Raw genomic sequence first — 21,775 nt, 5'->3', positions numbered from 1 at the left:
TGAGCGACAAAGACGACACACTTTATGTGGACGATGCTTATAGCCAAGTGGAGGCTGCACGTAAACTTCTTTAGTAAGATCACCATTAAGGAATGCATTTTTAATATCCATTTGAAAAATTTTTCAACGCCGGACAGAAACAACTGCAAGTAAAGATTTGATTGAAGTAAGTCTAGCAATAGGAGCAAAAGCCTCCTCAAAATCAATCCCATACTCCTGGGTGAACCCATTTACAACAAGTCGAGCCTAGTAGCATTCAACTGATCTATCTGCCCGAGTCCTGATTTTATAAATCCACTTGCATCCCACTACAGCTTTATCAGGAGGCAAGTCCACTTGATCCCAAGAATGTGTTTTGACAAGAACATGCAATTCATCAAACATAGCTTGCTACCAAAGATAGTCAGTATGAGCCTCACGATAATTGAGAGGTTCGTGGAGGGTGTAAGGACAGAGAAACAATAATAATCATGAAAATGAGTAGAGGAACACTTATCCAATTGGAACGACGAGGTTTAGGGAGTTGAGAAGACTGAGGAATGGGTGATGTTGCATGTGGTCCATCAAATGCATCAACTGGATTGGATGCAACAGTGGAAGAACTATTTTAACATTCAAATACATTTATTAAACTCATTTTAGATAAATTCCACAGAACTTACTCTATCGTCTCAATTTACTATTATTTATAAAAAACTGAGCCTAGCTTATATCAGCTTAATATCCAAACACAGCCTTACACAATGGCGAAGCCATGTTGGAGTAGGAGGGGGCTATGGCCCCCTCAAAATTTGAAAAAAAAAATATGTGTTAAAATTTTTTTATTTAATAAAATAATATTACTTTATCATGTATTGGCCCCTATTCTAAAAATTATTTTGGCCATTCCATAAAATTTAATATGATATAAAAATGAAATAAATAAAACGCATCTCATATAAAATAAAATACATATTTTTATTATAAATAAAATTTTAAAAAAAATCTAACTATAACCAGTAGTATTTCTAATCTCTTTCCATTTTCTATAGTGAAAGATAAATAGTTAAGAATTTAGATTTAGATTTAATACTTAATAATTTTATTTGTTTAAAAAAATGTAAGTTATAATTTTAAATATTCTGTATTTCTTTTGTTTAATATATTTGTATGAATGCCTTTATATTATTTTAATGATATATTATTCTTAACATATCAAATATTTTTTTAATATATAAATTATATTAAATATATTTTATTTTTATTATAAGTCTTCTTATTAGCTTATTATATATCATAAAAAAAAATTACGTAAAAATAAAATAAAAATATTTTATATATATTGTTCTAATTCTGTTTGGCCGCTAAAATAAATTGCTGCTCCGCCAGTGTCCTTACTCTTGTTCTCCCGCTCTCCATTTTCCTCTCTCTCTCTCTCGTCATCGCCGATGCTCTAAGCACCACCTTCGTCTCCAACATCCGGCCAACCACTACGGTAAGCTTTCCTCTTTTTTCTCATTCTCCCACGCCGGTTTCCTATCTCTCTCTTCTCCCTCACTCTCACTCTCTGTGTCCCGATCTACTCTGTTATTGCCACTGGCTCCTTGCGCCACTACCATCGTCCGCGTTCACCAAGTCACTTGAGGTAAGCTTCGTTCTTTCTACCAGTTTCTTCTATTTCTCCCTCAAAACAAAAGTTATTGCTTTGCTTTTGTGAATTTCTTGTGTTTTTCAGTTATAAAATTTTGGATTTTATGGCTTAGAATGAGAGGAGTTTATTCGGGCTATGCATGGATTTGGGGATTTTTGTGCTTATGGGGTTTGGTCTGAAATCATCAGCAGCAAAGGAATACCATATGGTATGTTCTTTAACCCTATGTTAAAAAAGATAGGAACTTTACCTTTTCCAGAAACGTCATCTTCTGCCTTAACCAATTTTCCTAGAAAATCCTAGTTTTACATGAAATCTCTTTAAGCCTCCTATATTTGATAGTATCTTGAAACTTCTAGTTAACCGACTTGGTGTGTTGATGAGAATTGTTGAACCACCGACTTAAACAGCTATACAAGGAGAACTAGAGTCGACGTGTGTGCAAGCTGTGAGCAAAGTGTACATTTGTGAGCAAGGTGTGAGTTTGTGTGTAAAAAGAGTGAGCATTAGGTGTCAAAGTGCTCTGTGTGTGCAAGGGTATGGGAGTGTCAAAATAGGGAAAGCTAAAATGCTCTGAGTCTTAGTGATGTGTTTTATACAACCAAGTTTGGAAACAATGTGTGTTGTGTGTCTTGACCTTGAGTGATTTGTGATTGGCAGTATATTGCAAACAAGTCATGTCATTGTCCATGAAAGAAGTAAGTTTGACTTTAGGGTCTTCATGATCTCTATGATATTTTATACTCAATATTTTTTTTGATAAGGATTTTATACTCAATATACATTAAACATTTCATGTTCATTATTTTCTGTTCCCCCATTTTTCTTTCCTTATAAGAAGTTTTACATCATGGTTTCTCAGTAGTGTAGTTCTGCTATAAATCATTGACCTCTAGAAATTAACATCTTAGAGTGCTGCCTGTTATTTTTGTTGAGCAATAAGGTACTATATTTTTGGTGTCACAAGCGTATGTCAATGATTCATGGAAATTGATATGATGTTTACATTTTTTGTAATGTTTGTTATGATTAGGTTGGCTCAGTGGCTTCAATGTTAATTCCCAACCAGTTTAAGGCAGAACAGTTCACTGGTTTCAGGTACTTAATGATATGTCTAGGCATGGTTGATCAATTTTTCTAGGTATAGTTGATCAGTTAGGAATTTATTTATTTATTTTTTGGAATAGAACATACATTCTTGTTATTACTAATAACAATGGCCATCAGCCATTACAACAGTTTTAATACAGTCAGCAGCACAATCTAAATCAATTAGTTCCTTCTCTCATAACAGTCTGTTTTGCAAGTTGATGAGCAGCAGAGTTCAGTTCCCTCTTAACATACTTGATACTCCAATAGAATCAGCAAGCAGGGCTTTAATATCATAACAAAACCAACTCAATTTCCCAGAACTGATCTCAGAATCAGTAGCTGCTTGAACAACTTGACTAAAATCCCCTTCAAAAATAAGAGATGGCCAGGAAGCTTGTAAAAAAGATGAAAACAGCTATGTCTGATTGATTTCTCTCCTCATGACCATCCATTCATAAAATTTGCATCATTGGCAGATGAGATGTGGGAAGCTTGATGGTCTAATTGAGGTGGCTTTTTTTTATCACGATTTTCTGTATACTCCTTGTTTTGTGAAAGCAAAAAGTCTTGCTGCTTATGGGTATTTGGATTATAACGTGGGGTTTTACATATGGAGGTAACAATCTAATTATAAGTATCATTCCTTGCATATCCAATGATTTCCATTTTTAATGGATAGTTCTTCTGTATATTATATGGATGTGGCTTTTGTTGTTGTTTATATGTTTTTTAAAGTTGGTAAATGGCTCAACCGAGATCAAATTGAAGCTCAATGACATCTCTATTTTAGCAAATATAAGCTGCATATGATATAATGAGCCACCTGTGCCAGCTGCGTTATATATATATATATGTGTGGCATTTGGTTTGGTCTGCTGTGTTATCCATTAACATTTCAATGGCTGATTCACATCTTCAGGTATGTAGGGGAAGTTGATGCAGCACCAACTTGCTGGCTTAAACTGGCTTAGTCATCTCTACGCTTCTTGGCTATGTGAGTTGGAATTTATCTCTTCTCCTGCTTTTAGTTTCAACCATTTGTTAGATCATACAAAATCTAGTTGATGATTTGTTGATCAATTACAAAGAAGTTGTGAAAAGAAGTGTTTTGCTTTGTGACCCCTAACCTCTGAATTATTGATACATACTTTTCTTTCAGATTTATTCACCTCACTTAAGACTCACCTCCTCCAAGATGGTTTCATGTTGCACACGGATTGCATCAGAATTAATTCAAGCTTTGTAATGGTCCACAGAGAAGACTGAATGAGTATCCTTTTTATTTTACGTTTATGTCTTTTAAAAGACATGGTGATGGTTTGGGTAGTAAGATGATCTCAAATACTTTGTGAATAGTAGTGAAAAAATATTAAATAGTAGTGAATAATAGTACAAAATAATAAAAAGTAGTAAAAAATAATAATAAAATAATTAAGAAAATACTTTATCACCCAAATCAGCCAGTGCATTTTTTTTTTTTTAATTTAAAATTTTGTAAGTCTTTCTGGTGATAAAACATTAAAACTCGCCAAAAATAACTAGATCGAGCGAATTCTAATTGCTGGAAAAGCAGTATTTTTTGTTAAAAAAAAAAAAACCAATACATTTGAACGGTATTCTTGGCATTCGAACAACTATTAGGGATGAAATTTGTTTATTGGGTTGCAAATGAATTGAGTTTAGTCGAATTCAAATAAGGATACTTGAGCTCGATTAATATGTTTACTTGCTCAAACTCGACTCGAACAAGAGTAAAACTTGAATATCTTTATTTGAACTGGGTACATTAACCATTAATGTTGTTGGAATTCAACTCAAGCACGACTAAAAATAAACAAACGATTTAAACTCAAGCTATTTGAGCTTGAACTTGATTTTTTATTTTAAAATTTTTAATCTTATATTTTGATTAATAATTTTTTTTTAATTTTTACAAAAAAATATCTAAAAAATATTTAACTATTCAACCAAAAAATTTCAATTCAAAGCTTTTGTGGTATAACTGTTTTTTTTTTCAAATAATAAAAATAATTTATAGTTATAAATTAAAAAAATAATACATAAGATAAATATAAGAAACTAAACTATTTAATACATATAAATGATATAATAAATCAATAGTTGTAGTTGTATGATAAATTATTATACAAATTATTTTATACACATTTTGGGAACATAATATATCTATATTAAATAAGGTAAATTATAAATAAATTAATAATATATAATTAAGTATATAAAATATAATTAAGATGTAATATATATAACATACATATATAAAACATATTACGAGTTTCAAAACGAGCTCAAATGAATTAAGCCAAGCTTATACGAGTTTTGTTCACGAGTCTAAAAAGAGTCGAGCTGAGTTTGAGCTATTCACGAGCTATTTTGTTCATTTGCAACTCTAGTTTCGTCTAAAAAAAATTTGTTCGAATGGAAATAATTAATTTCATCCAAAAAAATATTATTTTGGGTTATATATATGTATATATATGTTTAAAGATGCTGATCATGTTTGAGGTTGAATCCAATTATCAAGTAGTAGTGAATTGGTTGAAGGGTAAAGGCCGGAGTGTGAACCAAAAAATAATAATGGAGGTACTTTGGGACCCATGACTTATTCATGGTGTGAAGCTAAAATACAAGTTTGTGGAAAAAGAGCACATGCATGTATTTGTCATGTAGCTTGGTCTGTGGTCGTAGCCTTTGTCGTGTACTGTTGCTGACCAATTATCAAGTAATAGTGAATTGGTTGAAGGGTAAAGTGAACCAAAAAATAATAATGGAGGTACTTTGGGACCCATGACTTATTCATGGTGTGAAGCTAAAATACAAGTTTGTGGAAGAAGAGCACATGCATGTATTTGTCATGTAGCTTGGTCTGTGGTCGTAACCTTTGTCGTGTACTGTTGCTGAAAATGTGAAGATAGAATAATTGGTCGTGCCCTGTTTTACGTCGTTGGTTCCTTTGTGGTCGTTGTACGTCTTTGACTCTTTGTAACTCTAAATTATAAATGAACGGGAAAGCTGGAGCATTTTGCTTGGAGACCTCCAAGATGGTGGATGGCTGCTTCAAGAAATAATAATAAAAAAATCACGTCCGTTGATTTTTCATGTTTACCGAAGTGAACGTCTTTGCAAGGTACTAAAATATTTTCTTTTTCCGTGTCTTGAAGTTTTCATACGTACAAAGTCAAATAAAGTTACGTAAGAAAATTTTATACGTACACATGATTTTTTTTTTTAATTTTTTTTATGAAATATGTGGTATATGGATTGTCTAGAAGGGTTCCCTTAATTTAGCAAGAATAAAAGAAAAAATAAAAAAAATCAAGTGTATACACCAAACCATACCTAGAGTGTATACACCAAGCACTGAGTAGAGATAATAGACCCCACCTTATCTCTATTTAATCAACACCATATATCTTGCCTTCAAATCTCAAACCGAGAAGTTATTAATGTCTATGGTAGAAAAACCCCATATAGCTATTCTACCCAGTCCAGGGATGGGTCACCTCATCCCACTAATCGAGTTAGCCAAGCTACTTGCTCTTCACCATGGCTTCAGGGTCACGTGCATCGTTCCCACGATTGGGTATCCATCAGAAGCCATGAAAGCCGTTCTCGAAGGCCTCCCCACCAACATAGACCATATCTTTCTTCCTCCTGTGAGTCCCAAGGACCTCGAGGAAGAACATCCTGGGATCCAAATTTCCCTTACCATTACTCTCTCTCTACCATCCCTTCGTGACGTGTTGAAGTCATTACTTGAGACGACTCAATTAGCTGCTCTCGTCTTTGACCTTTTCTCGAGCGAAGTCCTAGAAGTTGCCAAGGGATTACAACTATCACCGTACTTTTTTATCCCCACAAATGCCATGGTTTTGTCGGTCCTCTTGCATCTTCCGACACTGGACGAGACAATTCCATGCGAGTACAGAGACCTACCAGAACCATTGAAACTCCCGGGGTGCATACCTATTCATGGTAGAGATCTAATGAACCCAGTTCAAGATCGGAAAAGTAAATGGTACAAACTGTTTCTTCGCCATGCAAAACGTCTCCCATTAGCCGAGGGGATCATGGTTAACACGTTCATTGATTTGGAAGGACGAGTTATAAAAGCTCTAGAAGAGGACGAAGTTGGATATCCCCCAATTTATCCAGTTGGACCAATCATTCAAAGTGGCTCAGGTACTGATGATGAAGATGACGGGTCAGGGTCTTTAAGATGGTTGGACAATCAGCCAGGTGGCTCTGTCTTATTTGTCTCTTTTGGCAGTGGGGGGACCCTATCGTCTAATCAAATAAACGAGCTAGCCTTAGGATTGGAATTGAGTGGGCAAAAATTCTTATGGGTGGCAAGATGCCCAAACAATGAATCTGCTAATGCCGCATACCTTAAAAATCAGAGCCACGACGATCCTCTCGCTTCCTTACCACAAGGGTTTCTAGCGAGGACCAAAGGTCAAGGTCTGGTTGTGCCCTTTTGGGCGCCGCAGGCCCAAATCCTAAGCCACGCCTCCACGGGTGGGTTCCTAACCCATTGCGGCTGGAATTCGACCTTGGAGAGCATCATGATCAATGGCACACCATTGATTGCTTGGCCACTTTATGCTGAGCAAAGAATGAATGCAGTATTCTTAGTTGAGGATCTAAAAGTGGCATTAAGACCAAAAGCTGACGAGAAAGGCCTTGTGGATAGAGAAGAAATTGCGAAAGTCGTGCAGGGTCTAATGGTTGGAGAAGAGGGGAAGAGTGTTCGCAAGCGTATGGAAGAGCTAAAGATTGTTGCTGAGAAAGCAAAAAGTGCAGATGGTTCTGCCACAACGGCACTCTCTGAATTAGTATCGAAACTTGCTTTCAAACCGAGATCATTTTAATTTTCTTGCTCTTCTTTCTTTATGGTTCTTGTTTTTTATTTATTTTTAGTTAAGGCCCTTTGTCATGTACTGTTGCTGAATGTGTGTGAAAATAGAATGATTGGTCCTGCCCTCTTTTACGTCGTTGGTTTCTTGCTAGTCGTTGGTTCCTTGGTGGTCGTTTTCTTTGACTCTTTGTACCTCTAAATTATAAATGAAAGGAAAGCTGGAGTATTTTGCTTGGACACCTCCAAGATGGTGGATGTTTATTAAATTGAACGTCTTTGACGAGATATTTTAAGATTTCATTTTTTTATACAGTTCAGATGAGATGAATTAAGATATTTGTTGAAAGTTAAATAAAATATTATTATAATATTATTTTATTTTAAAACTTGAAAAAATTGAATTGTTTATTATATTTTTATGCGAGAATTTAAAAAATTATAATGATTATATAAGATAATATGATTGTTGAACCCAAGATTTCAAGTTTTGTGTAATTATATATTTACACATAGATTTTGATGATAACAAATGAATTCAAAGAATAAAGAAGTCTCAAGCTCAGGTTGTCTACACAATGGAGTCAAGCACATCAAGGAAACAAGCATGAGCAAGAAGGGAACAAGTTCACATTAAAATTATAGAGTAATCTTGTAAATCTCTTCAAAATTCGAAATTAGGATTAATGCTCAAAATTAATATTTTATCATAAAGTATTAAAATACATTTTCCACATGTGCATGAATATTTTTGAAAATTAAATTTGAAAATTTTGAAAGATGATTGATTGTCATCTTTTGCATGTGCATGCCTTGATTAAAGGGTTGAACTTTGAAAATATTAAAGATGATTGATTGTCATCTTTCACATGTGCATGTTTTATTTGAATATTTTCAAAAGTGATTGATGCTTTTTTAGACTTATACAAAAGGTAGATGATTTTGTTTGAAAAATTTGAAAAGTAAAGTGTGCTCATTTTGTCATATGCAAAAAGTACAAGATTAGGTTTGAATTTTTTGAAAAGGAAAATGTGCTCATTTTGTCATATGCCAAAAGTAAAAAATTAAGTTTGATTTTTTTTAAAAAGTGAATGATGTTGTCTTTGACAATTGAAAAAGAAGAACATTTTATTTGAATTTTTTGAAAAAGTGAATGATGTTGTCTTTGACATGTGAATCTTTTTAAATTTGAATATGAAGTCTCATATGCCTATAAATAGATCATTTGAGAGCTTCACATTCACAACACCAAGAGCATACAACATTCATTCAAAACTTTCATTCTCTCTTCTCTAAGCATTGAGCCTTAATCATTGTTCATTTTGAGAGATATAGTTTGCGCTGTATTGTTCTTATTTCACTCATTGAAGAGTGTTTTCTGATAACCTACCCACTATCAACTCTTGTATCAGAAAAAGGGTGTGTATAACCTTTGTGTGTGTAGAAAGTATTCTACACGGGGAATAGTTGAATCACCACGTGTAAGGTGATTGCAAGTGTAGATGGTGTTCTACACGGATCCTTTGTAGCGGTGTTGTTCAAAGGTGTAATAAGTTTCTATCTCCACCTGAATGAGGTTGAATAGTGAATTTGGGAATCCTCAAGGGGTAGCTTGAGGCGAGGACGTAGGCAGTGGGGCCGAACCTCGTTAACATACTGAGTTTGCTTCTCTCTTACCCTTACTCTTTATATTTATTGTTATTTCATATTTTGTTTATTTTTTATATTATATATTTGATTTATAATTGTTATTTTTTTTAATACAACTCAATTCACCCCCCTCTTGTGTTAGTCATCTGGGCAACAATGATCATGAGATGCCCTAAGTTTTAGATCTAGCTGCGTGATGATATAGGGCTCATGACACATCAAACTATTTTTTATCAACAATAATCCTATTTGAAAGCCTTTATACTATATATTATTTACGTGACATAATTTAATTTAAAATAAAATATTTAAAATTTAAATTTTACAAATTAAATAATGTCATGTGTATAGTATAAAGACTTTCAAATAACACGACTTTTTAAAAAAAAAATCAAAGTTTCTCTCTTCCTTTTTGCAATTTTGATTCCATCAAGATCATAATTTTGAGTTTGTTAAATTTGATATCCAAATTTAGACTCAGCATCATATTAGTAAGTTACCTACTTTCAATTAAATCATTTGAAAATATATTTATGTGTGGTGTTAAAGTCATCATTGCCATCTTACTCGGAAATTAAAAAGGAAAGGAAAAGAGTCATTACTCAAATATCAATGTATGTAGACAGTTCCATGCGAGTACAGAGACCTCCTAGAACCTTTGAAACTTTCTGGATGCATGGTAGAGATTTAATGGACCTGATTCAACACTGAAAAGGTCAATGGTACAGCTTGTTTCTTTGCCTTACAGAACAACTCTGATTGGCCGAAGGTGTTATGGTTAATACATAGAGCTATAAAAGCTTTGACATAGGCCAAAGTACTGATCAGGTTAAAGGGTGGGAGTGTTTAAGGTGATTGGACAATCAGCCAAGTGGCTTAGTCCTATTCGTCACTTTTGGGAGTGGTGGGACTCTTTCTTCTGATCGGCTAGAGGAGCAAGCCTCAGGATTGGAATTGAGTGGGCAAAAGTTCTTGTGGATAGCAAGAAGACCAAACAATGATTTGGCTAATGCAGCATATCTTAGTAACCAAAGCCATGAGGACCCTCTTGCTTTCTTACCACAAGGGTTTGTAGAGAGAACCAAAGCGCAAGGTCTAGTTGGGCACCACAAGTCCCAAGTCTTTAGCCACAGCTCAGCGAGTGAGTTGTTAACACACTGCAGCTAGAACTCGACTTTGGAGAGTGTCGTCAATGGAGTACCACTAATTACATGGCCGCTTTACTCAGAACAGAGGATGAAAGTAGTATTACTTGTTGAGGATCTAAAAGTGGCCTTGAGACAAAAACTGACGAGAAAGGCATAGCGAACAGAGAAGAAATTGCAAAACTCATTAAGGGAGTAATGGTCGGAGAAGAGTAGAGGTGTAACTGGTTCGATTCAGTCCTATTTTAGACATATTTAGAGCCGAATCGGTACATACCGATTTTGAGATTTGAAGAACCGATATATCACCGGTTAGACCCCTCAACTAGTACTTCCAATTTTACCGGTCTTGGTTCAATTTTTCTGGTATATTATATATATAGTATATATAATATGCTATATATTATAGTATATAATAATATAGTGATAATATATTATAATATATTATAATCTATATTATAATTATATTATAGACTATAGTGAAATTTTATGGTACTAGTAATGAGGCAACATCCAAGGGACGTTCGCCTAGTTGAGAGAAAACATATATATTAACTATATATATATCAACTATATACATGGAAAAATAAAAGAATATACACATAAATCATACCATAGTATTATATGCATCCAATCTAGTAATATACATAGTAATATATCAACTAAACATCTAAAAATAAGATAATATATGCATCAACCATAGACTTGCCACTACAGATATTTGAAATGATCCATTACGAGGTGAACATTATCTCCACTGACAACTTACCATATGGGGTGATCATTACTCGGCTACTACTAGACCGAAGAGTGCCATCCCAAGCAAATGATTATGGTTGACTAAGCAGATGTACCCCCTAAACATGACCTCACATCGTCGGAGCATTGGACAATGAAGGTGGCATGAGCCTAGGCCTACACCAGATCGTGTTCCTCCGACCCAGTCTGGGGTCAGTGTTGCTCCCCATAGTGGAAGTACTAGTCAGCAATTGATAGGTACATCTGTATGGGATGTTCGCCCTACTTGGATTGATGCAATGGTCTCAGATATTACTGCGCACATAGACCCAGTACTGTAGAGTGTCACCAACGTTGGCCATTGTTTAGATATCCTAAACGAAAAGGTCAACTCATTGACTAGGGAGTTTCATACATTTGTAAACAACTCGTTTTGAATGTTTTGCACTTTTACTGTATTTTTTATTTATATTTTAATGTATTTCTTTTTCTATACTTTATGTAATGAACAATATCATTTAATATATCTAGTATTTTTGTATTTCAATTCCCAATCTTTTTCAAATTGAATTTCCATTTTTAATTTTAAAATAGTTCATGTTCAAATGTTAATGACTATCATTCGAACCAATAACTTACACATTTGCACGTAAGTGGGCTTAATGTTCGAACGTATATAAACCGTTCCAACGTAACATTTTATATGTTTGCATGTACTCATTCCAAAACGATATTATTTGAGTTACGTTCAAACGAAATATTATTATAATTCGAACGTATAACCATTTCTCATCCACCTTTAGTGCAGAAAATGATTTTTTTATAATGGTTTCAAGACTGTCACAATTTCAAAACTATCACAAAAATTCAATTGTGTTGTAGTGAGATTATCATGACTACCAAGCCAGATCGAACGCCACACAAATGTTGATCAGTCCATAGTTTGCAAAAATAACCAGCTAGCTAGTGGCTAAGTTATAATATTGTTCTTGAGTTAACTATTCATTCAATTATTTTGATTATTTGTTTTGATACGTCCGCTAAGTACGTTTGTTAATGATTTGATTTGATTTTTTAATAAATAAGATTTGAAGTTCAAGATTTTTGAGTGATTAAAAATAATGTTTGGATTTGATATTCCAAATCAAAGTCTAATCTTAATTAACTTTATGTTCCAAACAAGTGATTTGGATTGTAAAGGATCAAATACAGATATTGTCTTCTAAATCCATCCACTAACTAAATGCATGACCACTAGTGATTTTGAAGTGTTTTTGTCATTGAATTCAATTCTTAGTTAATTCTCTGGATTTTCTTATTGTAGGATTTTACTGTAGTTGATTTCTTTTCTGCCCTAGAAAAAGGAACGTAAACATTTGGGATAGAGAAAATGGATCTCACTACAATAAATTCATAAATTTACATTATTATATGCATGTGTATATATATGAAAAATTCTATACACTATACTATTATCCCGCTTACTCGTATGTGTATATATATATATATATATATATATATGAGATCTTCTAGGTGGGATATATACACTTTCAAACAGATAAAATTTATAATTACTCGACCATAGAGAATTAACAGACGTAGTTTACTGCACAATTTAAGGCTAATTTTTTATTAACATGAAAAATGCAAAATCAAATCTTACAGTACACGTTAGATGAATCCACAAAGGTATATTAATGCACGATAAACGCTGGCCTCTAGGAAAAAAAAATTAAAAATAGAAATTAAAAAACTGGTTACTCAGTTACTTCTCTAATGATCTGTTCCTTTCATCTGCAACCATTTTTCTTCATGATCATTTTCTTCCCAATGGAATGACTTCTGCGGCTCGGTATACTCCAAATAATGGCGAGCGAAGACATGGAAATAGATAAGGTTTAAAGTTGAGAAAGCGGCGACGGTGAAATAAAAGTACTCGAGCCTGTTCTTATTAAGATCATTACCACCTAACCATGATAACTTTCCATTTATCCAAGCGAATTTGAGGAAGATATCAATGAGAATGGAGTTCAGACAGCCTGCAATAGAGAAACTGAGACAAAAGACTGCCCCCCCAAGAGTCTTCATGTTATTTGGCCAATGTGCAGTAAGCAACTCCATCATGGCAATGGCAGCAAAAGCTTCAATCAAACCAGACAAAACAAATTGAGGCAGAAGCAATGCAACTGTTATAGGTGACTCAAAGTATCCATGTTTCAAAGCTGAGTCACGACGCTTCATCTCAGTAAACCCAGCTACCAACATGCACAAAATTGACATCACAACTCCGATCACGATTCTTTGTTCCAATGTCAATCTTTTAGCATTTTGGGTCCTTTTCCGCATTAGAGGAAGGTAAACTTGCTCATAAGTATAGATCCATATTGAGAGTGCAATCATGGATGTGAGGCTCATCCAGGCTGGTGGAATTTTGAGATGGGTTGATCCAATCGATCTGTTCATTTGAATTGCCTGAAAGACGCCAAATGATTTAATTTGATTTGTGGCTACAACGCAACCAATTCCTGTTAACCAAACTGGCAAGACACCTATCACACGTTTTAGTTGTTCTACTTGCTGCAAGCTACATAGTCTCCAACCGTTCTTGGGCTCGCCTAGGCTGTCCAATTCATCTGGATCAGTAATTATGGCAGCCTTATCAAGAAACCTAAACATATTAGAATGGGCAAGCTTCGTTCTTTGTGGCTCTAATCCAATCATTGGAGGATCATGGTAGGATTGGGAGGGCTGTCCTACGGTAAGACCAGACTTTCTACATGCAGCTGTTATGACTTTGGCCATATCAACAAAGATGCTTCCTTGCGGCACCATGCGTATGTAAGTATGGCAACCAAGAAGGAGAATGCATATAGAAAGGGCAAGGCAACAAGTTGGAATGGCAAATCCCAGAATCCAGTCGACGTTAGTCTGAACGTAGACAACTCCGGTCAGAGCTACCAAGAAGGCGACTGTAAATAAGAGGTACCACCAATTGCAGAAGCTCTCTAGTTGTGCTCTCCCTTTCTCTGTTGTGGGGTCGAATTGATCAGCACCAAAGGCAATGTTGCAGGGTCTAACGCCTCCAGATCCTAGGGCAACCAGTGCAAGACCCCCATAAAGGACGGCTAGCTGCCAACCCTTAGGCTGTGCGCAATTGGATTCCTCGTTAATGCAGGAAGAGGGTCTTAACATAGGTATCCCTGCAGTTAAGGTCAAGGTCCCCATGCCCTGTGAAAATGAAACGTATATTTTTCATATAGTCTTTTAAGAATTAACATATTACTAATAAAAATAGATAAATAAATAAACTGATCAGCTTTCTTTGGTTTTGGGGACCTCGGAAATGGGAGTAAGAAAATAGATTTCGAACCTTCTGATTATTCCTTCCCATGAATAAGATTAATGGACCTAACCAGATTCAAGATTTTGATGAACCTTATAGATGTAACGTCATTACAAAGTTGATATCACTTTACATGCATCCAAACAAATTATACCAAGTATTTCAAGTTCTTTCTAATATTGCATGGTTCCCTTCAATTATTCTATCAACCCTATTTTCAGGATTTGGAAGATCATGAGAACTGATTTTTACCAGAAGCAATGCGGTCGTGCCAAAGAGAAGGGTGCCGAACCTTCCCAAATAAGCATCAGAAACAAAAGCGCCTGCTAAGGGTAGAAAATTGATGAGACCGGACCAAATGTTGAACACATAAGCCGACGTTGCATTGTCCATGTTGTATCTTGTATTCAGATAAACCACTAAATTGGCTATCAAACTCATTACAGCCAATTTTTCGAAGGTCTCGTTCCCTTCAAAATAGCAAAACACGAAATCATGACACCCCAATTAAACTCCCTAATATCTAAGTCATATAAAAACTAAGAAATATATGTATCAATGAGGGAACAAAAAAAAAATTATTAAAATCATGAGCTCTGCATGCATGCAGCGCGTTACCTAGAATATATCGAGAAGCTTTCCATCCTCCAGGTGAACTTTTGTGGGGGGAAGGAAGAGATGGTAAATGGTTTTTCTCTGCAATGTAGGAATTGATCATCACAGTGCCCATCTCTGTCTCTCTACTCCAAATCCAACTCTCATGTAGCCCTCCGTCTCTCTCTCTCTCTGTGTCTTGGTTTCTGCGCTGCGAATCTAATTTTCTCATAGCTTTTGGTTTAGACAAAAAAATGCAATTACCAACAGCTCAGAGTTGAGCTGGATAACCTCTATGTCGACTCTTTACAATTGTGGAATGAAACGTTGTTCTATTTCTAGATGAGAGAGTAATTATTTCCCTAAAACTAAGGATACGGTTTGGTTCGTGTAATACAGAACCTTAAAATGGGAATTAATATAGAATAACTTTTACATGGTTTAGTTGGACTACTTTTAAACAGTTTAGTTAAGTTTTTTTTCATAGAATAGCCATTCCATCGAAGTAAGGAGTAGCCATTCTTCTAAAAATGGGAGAAATAGCTATTATTAAGTACACAAATATTTTAAAGCTCGTTAAATTTGCTAGCCAGCTATCGTTGGCCGACCAGCTCAAGAACCTCCAAGGATGGTCGGACCACCGCTAGGACCATCCATGGCATTGGCTTTATTTTTAGTTTTTTTTTTTTAAAAAAAAAAAGAAAAATAGGTGGCTTTTTTTTTTCTTTTTTTTTGGGATAAAATAAAAACAAGATCAGTTAGGATAGTTTCGAATTTTTCCAATAATTCATAATGGGTTGTCACAAACCCAAAATATAAGAATACCCATCCTTGTTCTTTGAGGAATATGAATGATGGGCAATCTCATGATTCCCTCAAGAACAAGAACTACGTACTCGTGGAAATGAATTAATCATGGTTTACATCTAAAAACCATGATCTGAATAAGAATATTGGGGATTCTCATTCCCTTTCCAATTGAAGTAGTTTCGTGTACTACCGCAAAATTTCATAAATTTCATGGATAAAAAGATTTTTAAGCATCAAATAATAGTTTGCAGTACACCCAACATAGTGTGGTAGAAAAATCCAACATAAAATAAGAAACGCATACATGACTTATTGCACTCCACTCCATTTAGCCCAGTCCACAAATTGCATCCCCCCATATACATTGTTTGCAAATCGCACGCCAACTGTGAAAGCCATTGCTGCAGTTGGAACCTGCTTTGCAAAAGCTGATGCTTCTACCAAACGTTCCAGTCCATTGATGATCTGATAGCGGGTGTTCGAAGAAACTGCAAAAAATGCACCTGCAAGTTTGGGGACAAAACTCTAACCAATTAGCATAACAGTGTGGATAGAATATGACAGCTAAACGTCAATTTTTGGGGTTTTTATTTTTTTTTATTTTTTTATTTATATATATATATAAGTGTAAAAGGAAAAACTACAATAAAGTTATCAAGTGAGCAAAACATCAAAAAAGCATACTAAACAAAAGCATCGTATCGTATCTATTCCCAAAACTAACAAGGAACTAGAAAGAACAGTACAATATGTACCAGCTCATAGGCACTAAAAACTTGTTTCACGATCATATTAAGGCAATGAGCTTGAAAGTTTATGGAAAATCTAAACAGCGAAGGCATACCCCAAAGAGCTGCAGTCTTCAGAAGTGGTGGCACGGGAATGTCCTCTTCTGAATTCTTCTTCATACTCCTGACAAATAGATCAAAATATTGTGAGCAATGACCCACTGGAAGAAAATGCAAACATATTCTGAATAAATTGAACTTAATTCATTAAATAAAAGTTCTAATGCAGCTAATTCCTGTAAAAATATTGCTCTTTAGTCACATTTTCAGCAAGGATCAACCCAAAACATTCTCTGCCAACAATTCGCAGGCAGCAACATGCTGTAAGATATTCTTTATATTTTATTGATGACGAGAACTCTTGGAGACCATGCAAACGCAGCATATCCTTTTCCTGTGAGACTCTGGACCAGTGTAATGATTTTCATAATACAAGACATTTTTTAAATTTTCTATATATATATATATATGTATAATGTTTAATGCAATAAGAAAAAATAGCTAAAAAGTGACTAAGAAAATGACATTCATTCAGACATAATTAATTACACACAGTAGAGTTATTCTTTCAAAGGCAATTTAATTTACCCCAAAAATGATCTCTATACAAAATTACCAACAGGTCTATAACACAGTCTTAGAGTCACTTAACGTGATAAAACAAGATGAGCTTTTAAAATTCCAATTGTAGTTTTTCAAAGATTCCATTCACGATACACTCATAACAGTTTCCACTTCCCTCTAACTGGAAGAAGGGATTATATGGCCTATCATGGATTACGGGCAGCCAAAGCATTGCATCAAACCATAATTTCCTGACTACCAAAAGCCACATGGATGATATCAAAAGTAATGTACCATATGAAAAATCTGGAAAATGCTCAAAAGAACCTAAGGATTACAGAGATCGTCCTAACTAGGTGTAATCACATGTATATTTCCTGTGTACTTCGGCTCTGCCTATTTCAATATCAATAAAATATAAAATATCTTTTTACTTAGAATAAAAAAGAATAAGAGAACGTCAAATAATTAATGAGAAAAATAAGCACACCCCTCCCCCCACCCTCCAACCCAAAAAAATAAATAAAGAGAAATGACTACTACAGATGCCATTAAAATGAAATCAGAAATTAGCATATAACAAGTATACTGTGTAAGAGGCATACCGCTTGGCAGTCATGATTATATTTCCAATGCCTTGGCCGACAATGCCACAAGCAAACCCAACTGATCCGTACATGAGACCCTGGAAAAAGTACTTGTAAACTGACTACGTGGATGACATTCCACTATGATTCAGAACAGATAAATATAACTAACCTTAAAAAAGTATGTACTAATTCTCTGCTTTAAGGAAAATCTACGTCCTGGCTTTCCAGCTTCAAACACACTGCATAAAACCATCTCTTAAGAGGCTTATTGAAATCTTCCAATTTTATCACCGAAGGTGCAATTAAGTCAATAATATAAATACAATATCCTCTTTTGATTGGTTACAAGTATAAATACAATATCAAAATGCAAACAAAGGATACGTCCAGATCAAGTAAGATAAACCCTTTCTTCACGAGGAAACCAATTGAATACCATTCCTTGTATGAGCTATTCATCAAGAGAAGAAAAAAAAGTTACTGACATAGGCTATTAACCTGCTAGGAAGCGCTCCATAGGCATGCTGCATTTGTCCAAGAAACCCCTTAGACAGAGTTGGTCTTCCAATACGAACATAAGGTGCCAACATACCAACCAAAGCAACAGTAACAACCAATCCAACCAAGAGATCTGAAACATACAACTCAAATTCTGACCAAAAGTCTTTGCCTCTCTTTTGGACTTCCGCAAACGTAACACAAACAGTATCAATGACCATCTGCATCACACTAAATTAATGATGATACATATATGAATATCTGGAAATGATAAAACCGCATCAACAATCTAAGCCATTACACAAATGGAGGCAATCACAAATGACCAATTGGGGCATTACAGAAAGTTGGTCATGACTTTGGGATGGTTTGACCTGTAAAGAATGGAATGGTCGATGGATACTTGGCCATCTAACTTGCATACTAACTTCCTTACTGCATAAATGCCTTATTAACTGCTTTCCCAAATCTTTCTCTTTCAAACTTTAAATACCTATGCTTTTATACAATGCAAACACATGCTCTGCATAGTTTATAGCATGACATCGACCATGTTAATGCAAGAGTGATCTATTTATATATCCCTGAAAAAAGTTGATAACTGACATATATTGTGTAATGATCCAAGGACAAACTCAAAACACATACTTATACTCCAAAAGGAATCATACGGTTACAATTGGAGTCCCGGAATCACTATAATCCCACAAGAGATTCTCCTCACTGAGAAATGTAGAATCCCCAGCTATTCACCACCCTTCTATGAGTTGGGATTACAATATCCTCCACTCTAATCCCTGATGCTCATCAGGTTATTTCATTTATTCTGATGTGACACAGCTCAAATCCCACACTTGTGACTGTAATTAGCTCCTATTATCATGTTGTAACCATAGAATGAAAAGCTCCACACATCCGCAATTATATTCCAAAAGATTAATCAAGATTACAATTATAACACTTGAAATCATTATAAGCCATAGGAGATTCTCCAAGTCAGGTAATATGTGATCCCATTCTTCACCCTTCATGGGGTACTACAAACGGCATAGTTTTATCTTAACCAATCAGCTACAGAGACTTGTATAAAATATATGTGCTTGCGTGTGTCAAAACGAGAACAAACCTCTGTTCCAACTTTAAAAAGAAAGGATGGATCAGCCAACATCCGATTTCGAAGTAAAGAGAAGGACTTCATTAGAAAGCCCAGAGGCCAGAATGACCCCTACAGTTCAAGTATCAAAATATCAGAAGCAAAAGAGGAAGACAAACTACAGTCTTGTACAAATACTTAACAGCAAGATTAAACAGACACTTAATATAGAGTTGGTTGAACCTGCAAATCCAAATATCTAAGGAGAAGCAATTTGCGAATGCCAACGCTCTTCGCGGCTTCTAACATATCCGAAGGTAGAGTAGCCCTCCGTGCCTCCGTCTCCTTCATCACCTCCTCAAACTTCATTAGAGGCCCAAACTCCTCCTCTTCTTTGTCATCTTCATTGTCATCACCACCACCGCCATTACCACCACCTCCTCCGCCATTGGAAGACCTCCCACTTCCACCAGTTCCACCAAGCACATCCCCATCATTCACACCGCTAGAAGCTGTCGCTTCACACCCACTCTCTAAAACCACATCACCACCTTCTTTCAAGACGAATACACTTGATTGCGGTCTGCCACGTGGCTCTGAGATTTTCACGACCACTACAAACTTCTGGTTCCTCTGTCTACTCATATTGTTTCGAAGCAACACTGGCAAAGCCACCTCCTTTACATTCCTGAATTCCAAACTCCAGCCCCACGTCTTCCGTAGAACGACCTCATTTCGGGAACTCACGAACCTTGATACTCCGAAGCTCGGTGAATAACCCGCCATATCTCACTCGGAACTGAAGTCAGAGAAAATTCGACAAATAATCCCGAAACAAGAAACTCTCAAATCGCAACTCCAGTAGCAGCACCAAACTGATTAAAATAAACAAGCTACAGTAGAATGGAAAATAAGCAGAAGCGAGGTACTGAAAAGGGCATGTGTGCCTTGTTTGGGTACAGAGAAAGCTGAGAGGAAAGCGGACGCCTATGGTTGGTTGGGTAAGAATGATGTCTCAGATTTTTGGCGAATCTTTAGACTCATTGGCGGAGCCGCGGAGGAGAAAAAAATTATCCCTTTGTTTATACGCGAAGTGGTGCATTAAGTATTATGTTATTGAAATAATTTCATATGATATATTTTTAATGGCCGTTCGCATATCCTATAAGATTTTGTAATAATTATTTCAAATGGATAGGCTATCAGTTTAGATATAGAAATGATTTGGCCTCATCTTATTATTATGATTAATTTAAATTTTTATATAAAATATATTAAATAATATTTTAATACTATTTTAATTAACTTTTATCGAAAACTATTTCTTCTCCTCCCTTTATCTAAATTATACTAATAAGACATTCAGTTTTTACATTGTTTGATCTATTATATATATATAAACAATTATTTTTAATCAAATATATAGAAAAAAAGGATATATGTATATATGTTTGTACATTTAATTTATAAAATTTAAATTTTAAAATTTATCATTTAAATTAAATTATGTGATGTAAATATTTATATTTTATACATCATCTTGTGAATAAAATAATTTTTAATTTTATAATTTTTAAAATAATTACTATTTTGTACTTTAAATTCTAGTGAGTTGATAAAATATAAATTATTAAATAAAAAACTCATCTCCGAAAAAGTTATTCTAAATAATCCAAATCTTTGCTGTCAAGCACTTCGAACATTGTTGTCAGTCATTTCCAAAGAACTAAATGTTTTGCTGACACATTCAATATATGTATTCTTTGGAATATGACCTTTAAGACGAGTACAAAGCCATATGGAAAAGAAAAACTCTTGGAATAGTCGATGGGGCAAGCATCGTGTAAGTAGCTATTGATGTGGAAAAAAATATAAACGTACCGTTTTGACCCTATAGCCCACATGCACCATTTTGAAGACACCCTTCCCCTCAGATCCCATTTCCAAGCCATTTCCCTTCCTCTTTACTCCTCACTCAAGTCCACCATGAATTGAGTCAAAGTGTCTCCCTCCCTCGAAACACACTTACGGCCTCCCTAAATCGGGATGAAAGTCTAAGACTCACAAAGCTGCCTTCGATTCATCCTTTGAACATGAGCTCCCTCCTCAGTTTCTATTTCCTCCATTTCCCTCCCTCTTTGCTCCTCTCTCGAGTTCTCTCCTGGATCATTTAGAAAATAATTTTAAGAAAATAAACAGGAATTACGGTTCTTTTTGAAATTTTATTTCCTTTCGTGCCAGGATACAAAAAATTCCATGTTTATAAATAAAAATTGTTTATTAACTTAAAAGATTACAACGGAAAATATTAAATTTCATAATTAAGTCTCTCGTACAAAATAACATGTCTAGACTTTTGTGCTTTTC

General features: G+C 35.0%; 3 protein-coding genes across 3 annotated transcripts; 1 reads left to right on the top strand and 2 right to left on the bottom strand.

The window, feature by feature from the left end:
- Positions 1-6,044: 6,044 nt before the first annotated feature.
- LOC122275468 (hydroquinone glucosyltransferase-like) lies at positions 6,045-7,837 on the top strand. Its single transcript, XM_043084540.1, has one exon. The coding sequence runs from the start codon at positions 6,187-6,189 to the stop codon at positions 7,609-7,611; it is 1,425 nt and encodes a 474-aa protein (XP_042940474.1). The 5' UTR covers positions 6,045-6,186; the 3' UTR covers positions 7,612-7,837.
- Positions 7,838-12,730: 4,893 nt separating this feature from the next.
- Positions 12,731-15,914, bottom strand: LOC122275467 (protein NRT1/ PTR FAMILY 2.8-like). The gene is made up of 3 exons (XM_043084539.1): positions 15,090-15,914; positions 14,724-14,941; positions 12,731-14,356 (listed from the first exon to the last, which is right to left on the bottom strand). Exons 1-3 carry the CDS (start codon positions 15,295-15,297, stop codon positions 12,902-12,904), a joined length of 1,881 nt encoding a protein of 626 aa, XP_042940473.1. The 5' UTR covers positions 15,298-15,914; the 3' UTR covers positions 12,731-12,901.
- A 122-nt stretch (positions 15,915-16,036) lies between these two features.
- LOC122275469 (protein RETICULATA, chloroplastic-like) lies at positions 16,037-20,504 on the bottom strand. The gene is made up of 7 exons (XM_043084542.1): positions 19,652-20,504; positions 19,442-19,540; positions 18,316-18,536; positions 17,987-18,056; positions 17,833-17,912; positions 16,720-16,787; positions 16,037-16,378 (listed from the first exon to the last, which is right to left on the bottom strand). The coding sequence occupies exons 1-7, from the start codon at positions 20,192-20,194 to the stop codon at positions 16,185-16,187; spliced, it is 1,275 nt and encodes a 424-aa protein (XP_042940476.1). The 5' UTR covers positions 20,195-20,504; the 3' UTR covers positions 16,037-16,184.
- Between the last annotated feature and the right edge of the window lie 1,271 nt (positions 20,505-21,775).

Source organism: Carya illinoinensis, chromosome 9, assembly GCF_018687715.1.
Source record: "Carya illinoinensis cultivar Pawnee chromosome 9, C.illinoinensisPawnee_v1, whole genome shotgun sequence".
NCBI lineage: Eukaryota > Viridiplantae > Streptophyta > Magnoliopsida > Fagales > Juglandaceae > Carya > Carya illinoinensis.
Note: the sequence above shows the minus strand (reverse complement) of the source record. Positions and strands in the feature narration are given on the sequence as shown.

Excerpts from the sequence above, each read along its gene's own strand:
- LOC122275467 (XM_043084539.1), bottom strand. The coding sequence starts at position 15,297 with ATGAGAAAATTAGATTCGCAGCGCAGAAACCAAGACACAGAGAGAGAG. Across the intron at positions 14,942-15,089 it reads AGCTTCTCGATATATTCTAG|GGAACGAGACCTTCGAAAAA; the intron begins GTAACGCGCTGC and ends GCTATTTTGAAG. Across the intron at positions 14,357-14,723 it reads GCACGACCGCATTGCTTCTG|GGCATGGGGACCTTGACCTT; the intron begins GTAAAAATCAGT and ends TCATTTTCACAG.
- LOC122275469 (XM_043084542.1), bottom strand. The coding sequence starts at position 20,194 with ATGGCGGGTTATTCACCGAGCTTCGGAGTATCAAGGTTCGTGAGTTCC. Across the intron at positions 18,537-19,441 it reads TTTTTAAAGTTGGAACAGAG|ATGGTCATTGATACTGTTTG; the intron begins GTTTGTTCTCGT and ends AGTGTGATGCAG. Across the intron at positions 18,057-18,315 it reads TATGGAGCGCTTCCTAGCAG|TGTGTTTGAAGCTGGAAAGC; the intron begins GTTAATAGCCTA and ends GGTTTTATGCAG.
- LOC122275468 (XM_043084540.1), top strand. The coding sequence starts at position 6,187 with ATGTCTATGGTAGAAAAACCCCATATAGCTATTCTACCCAGTCCAGGG.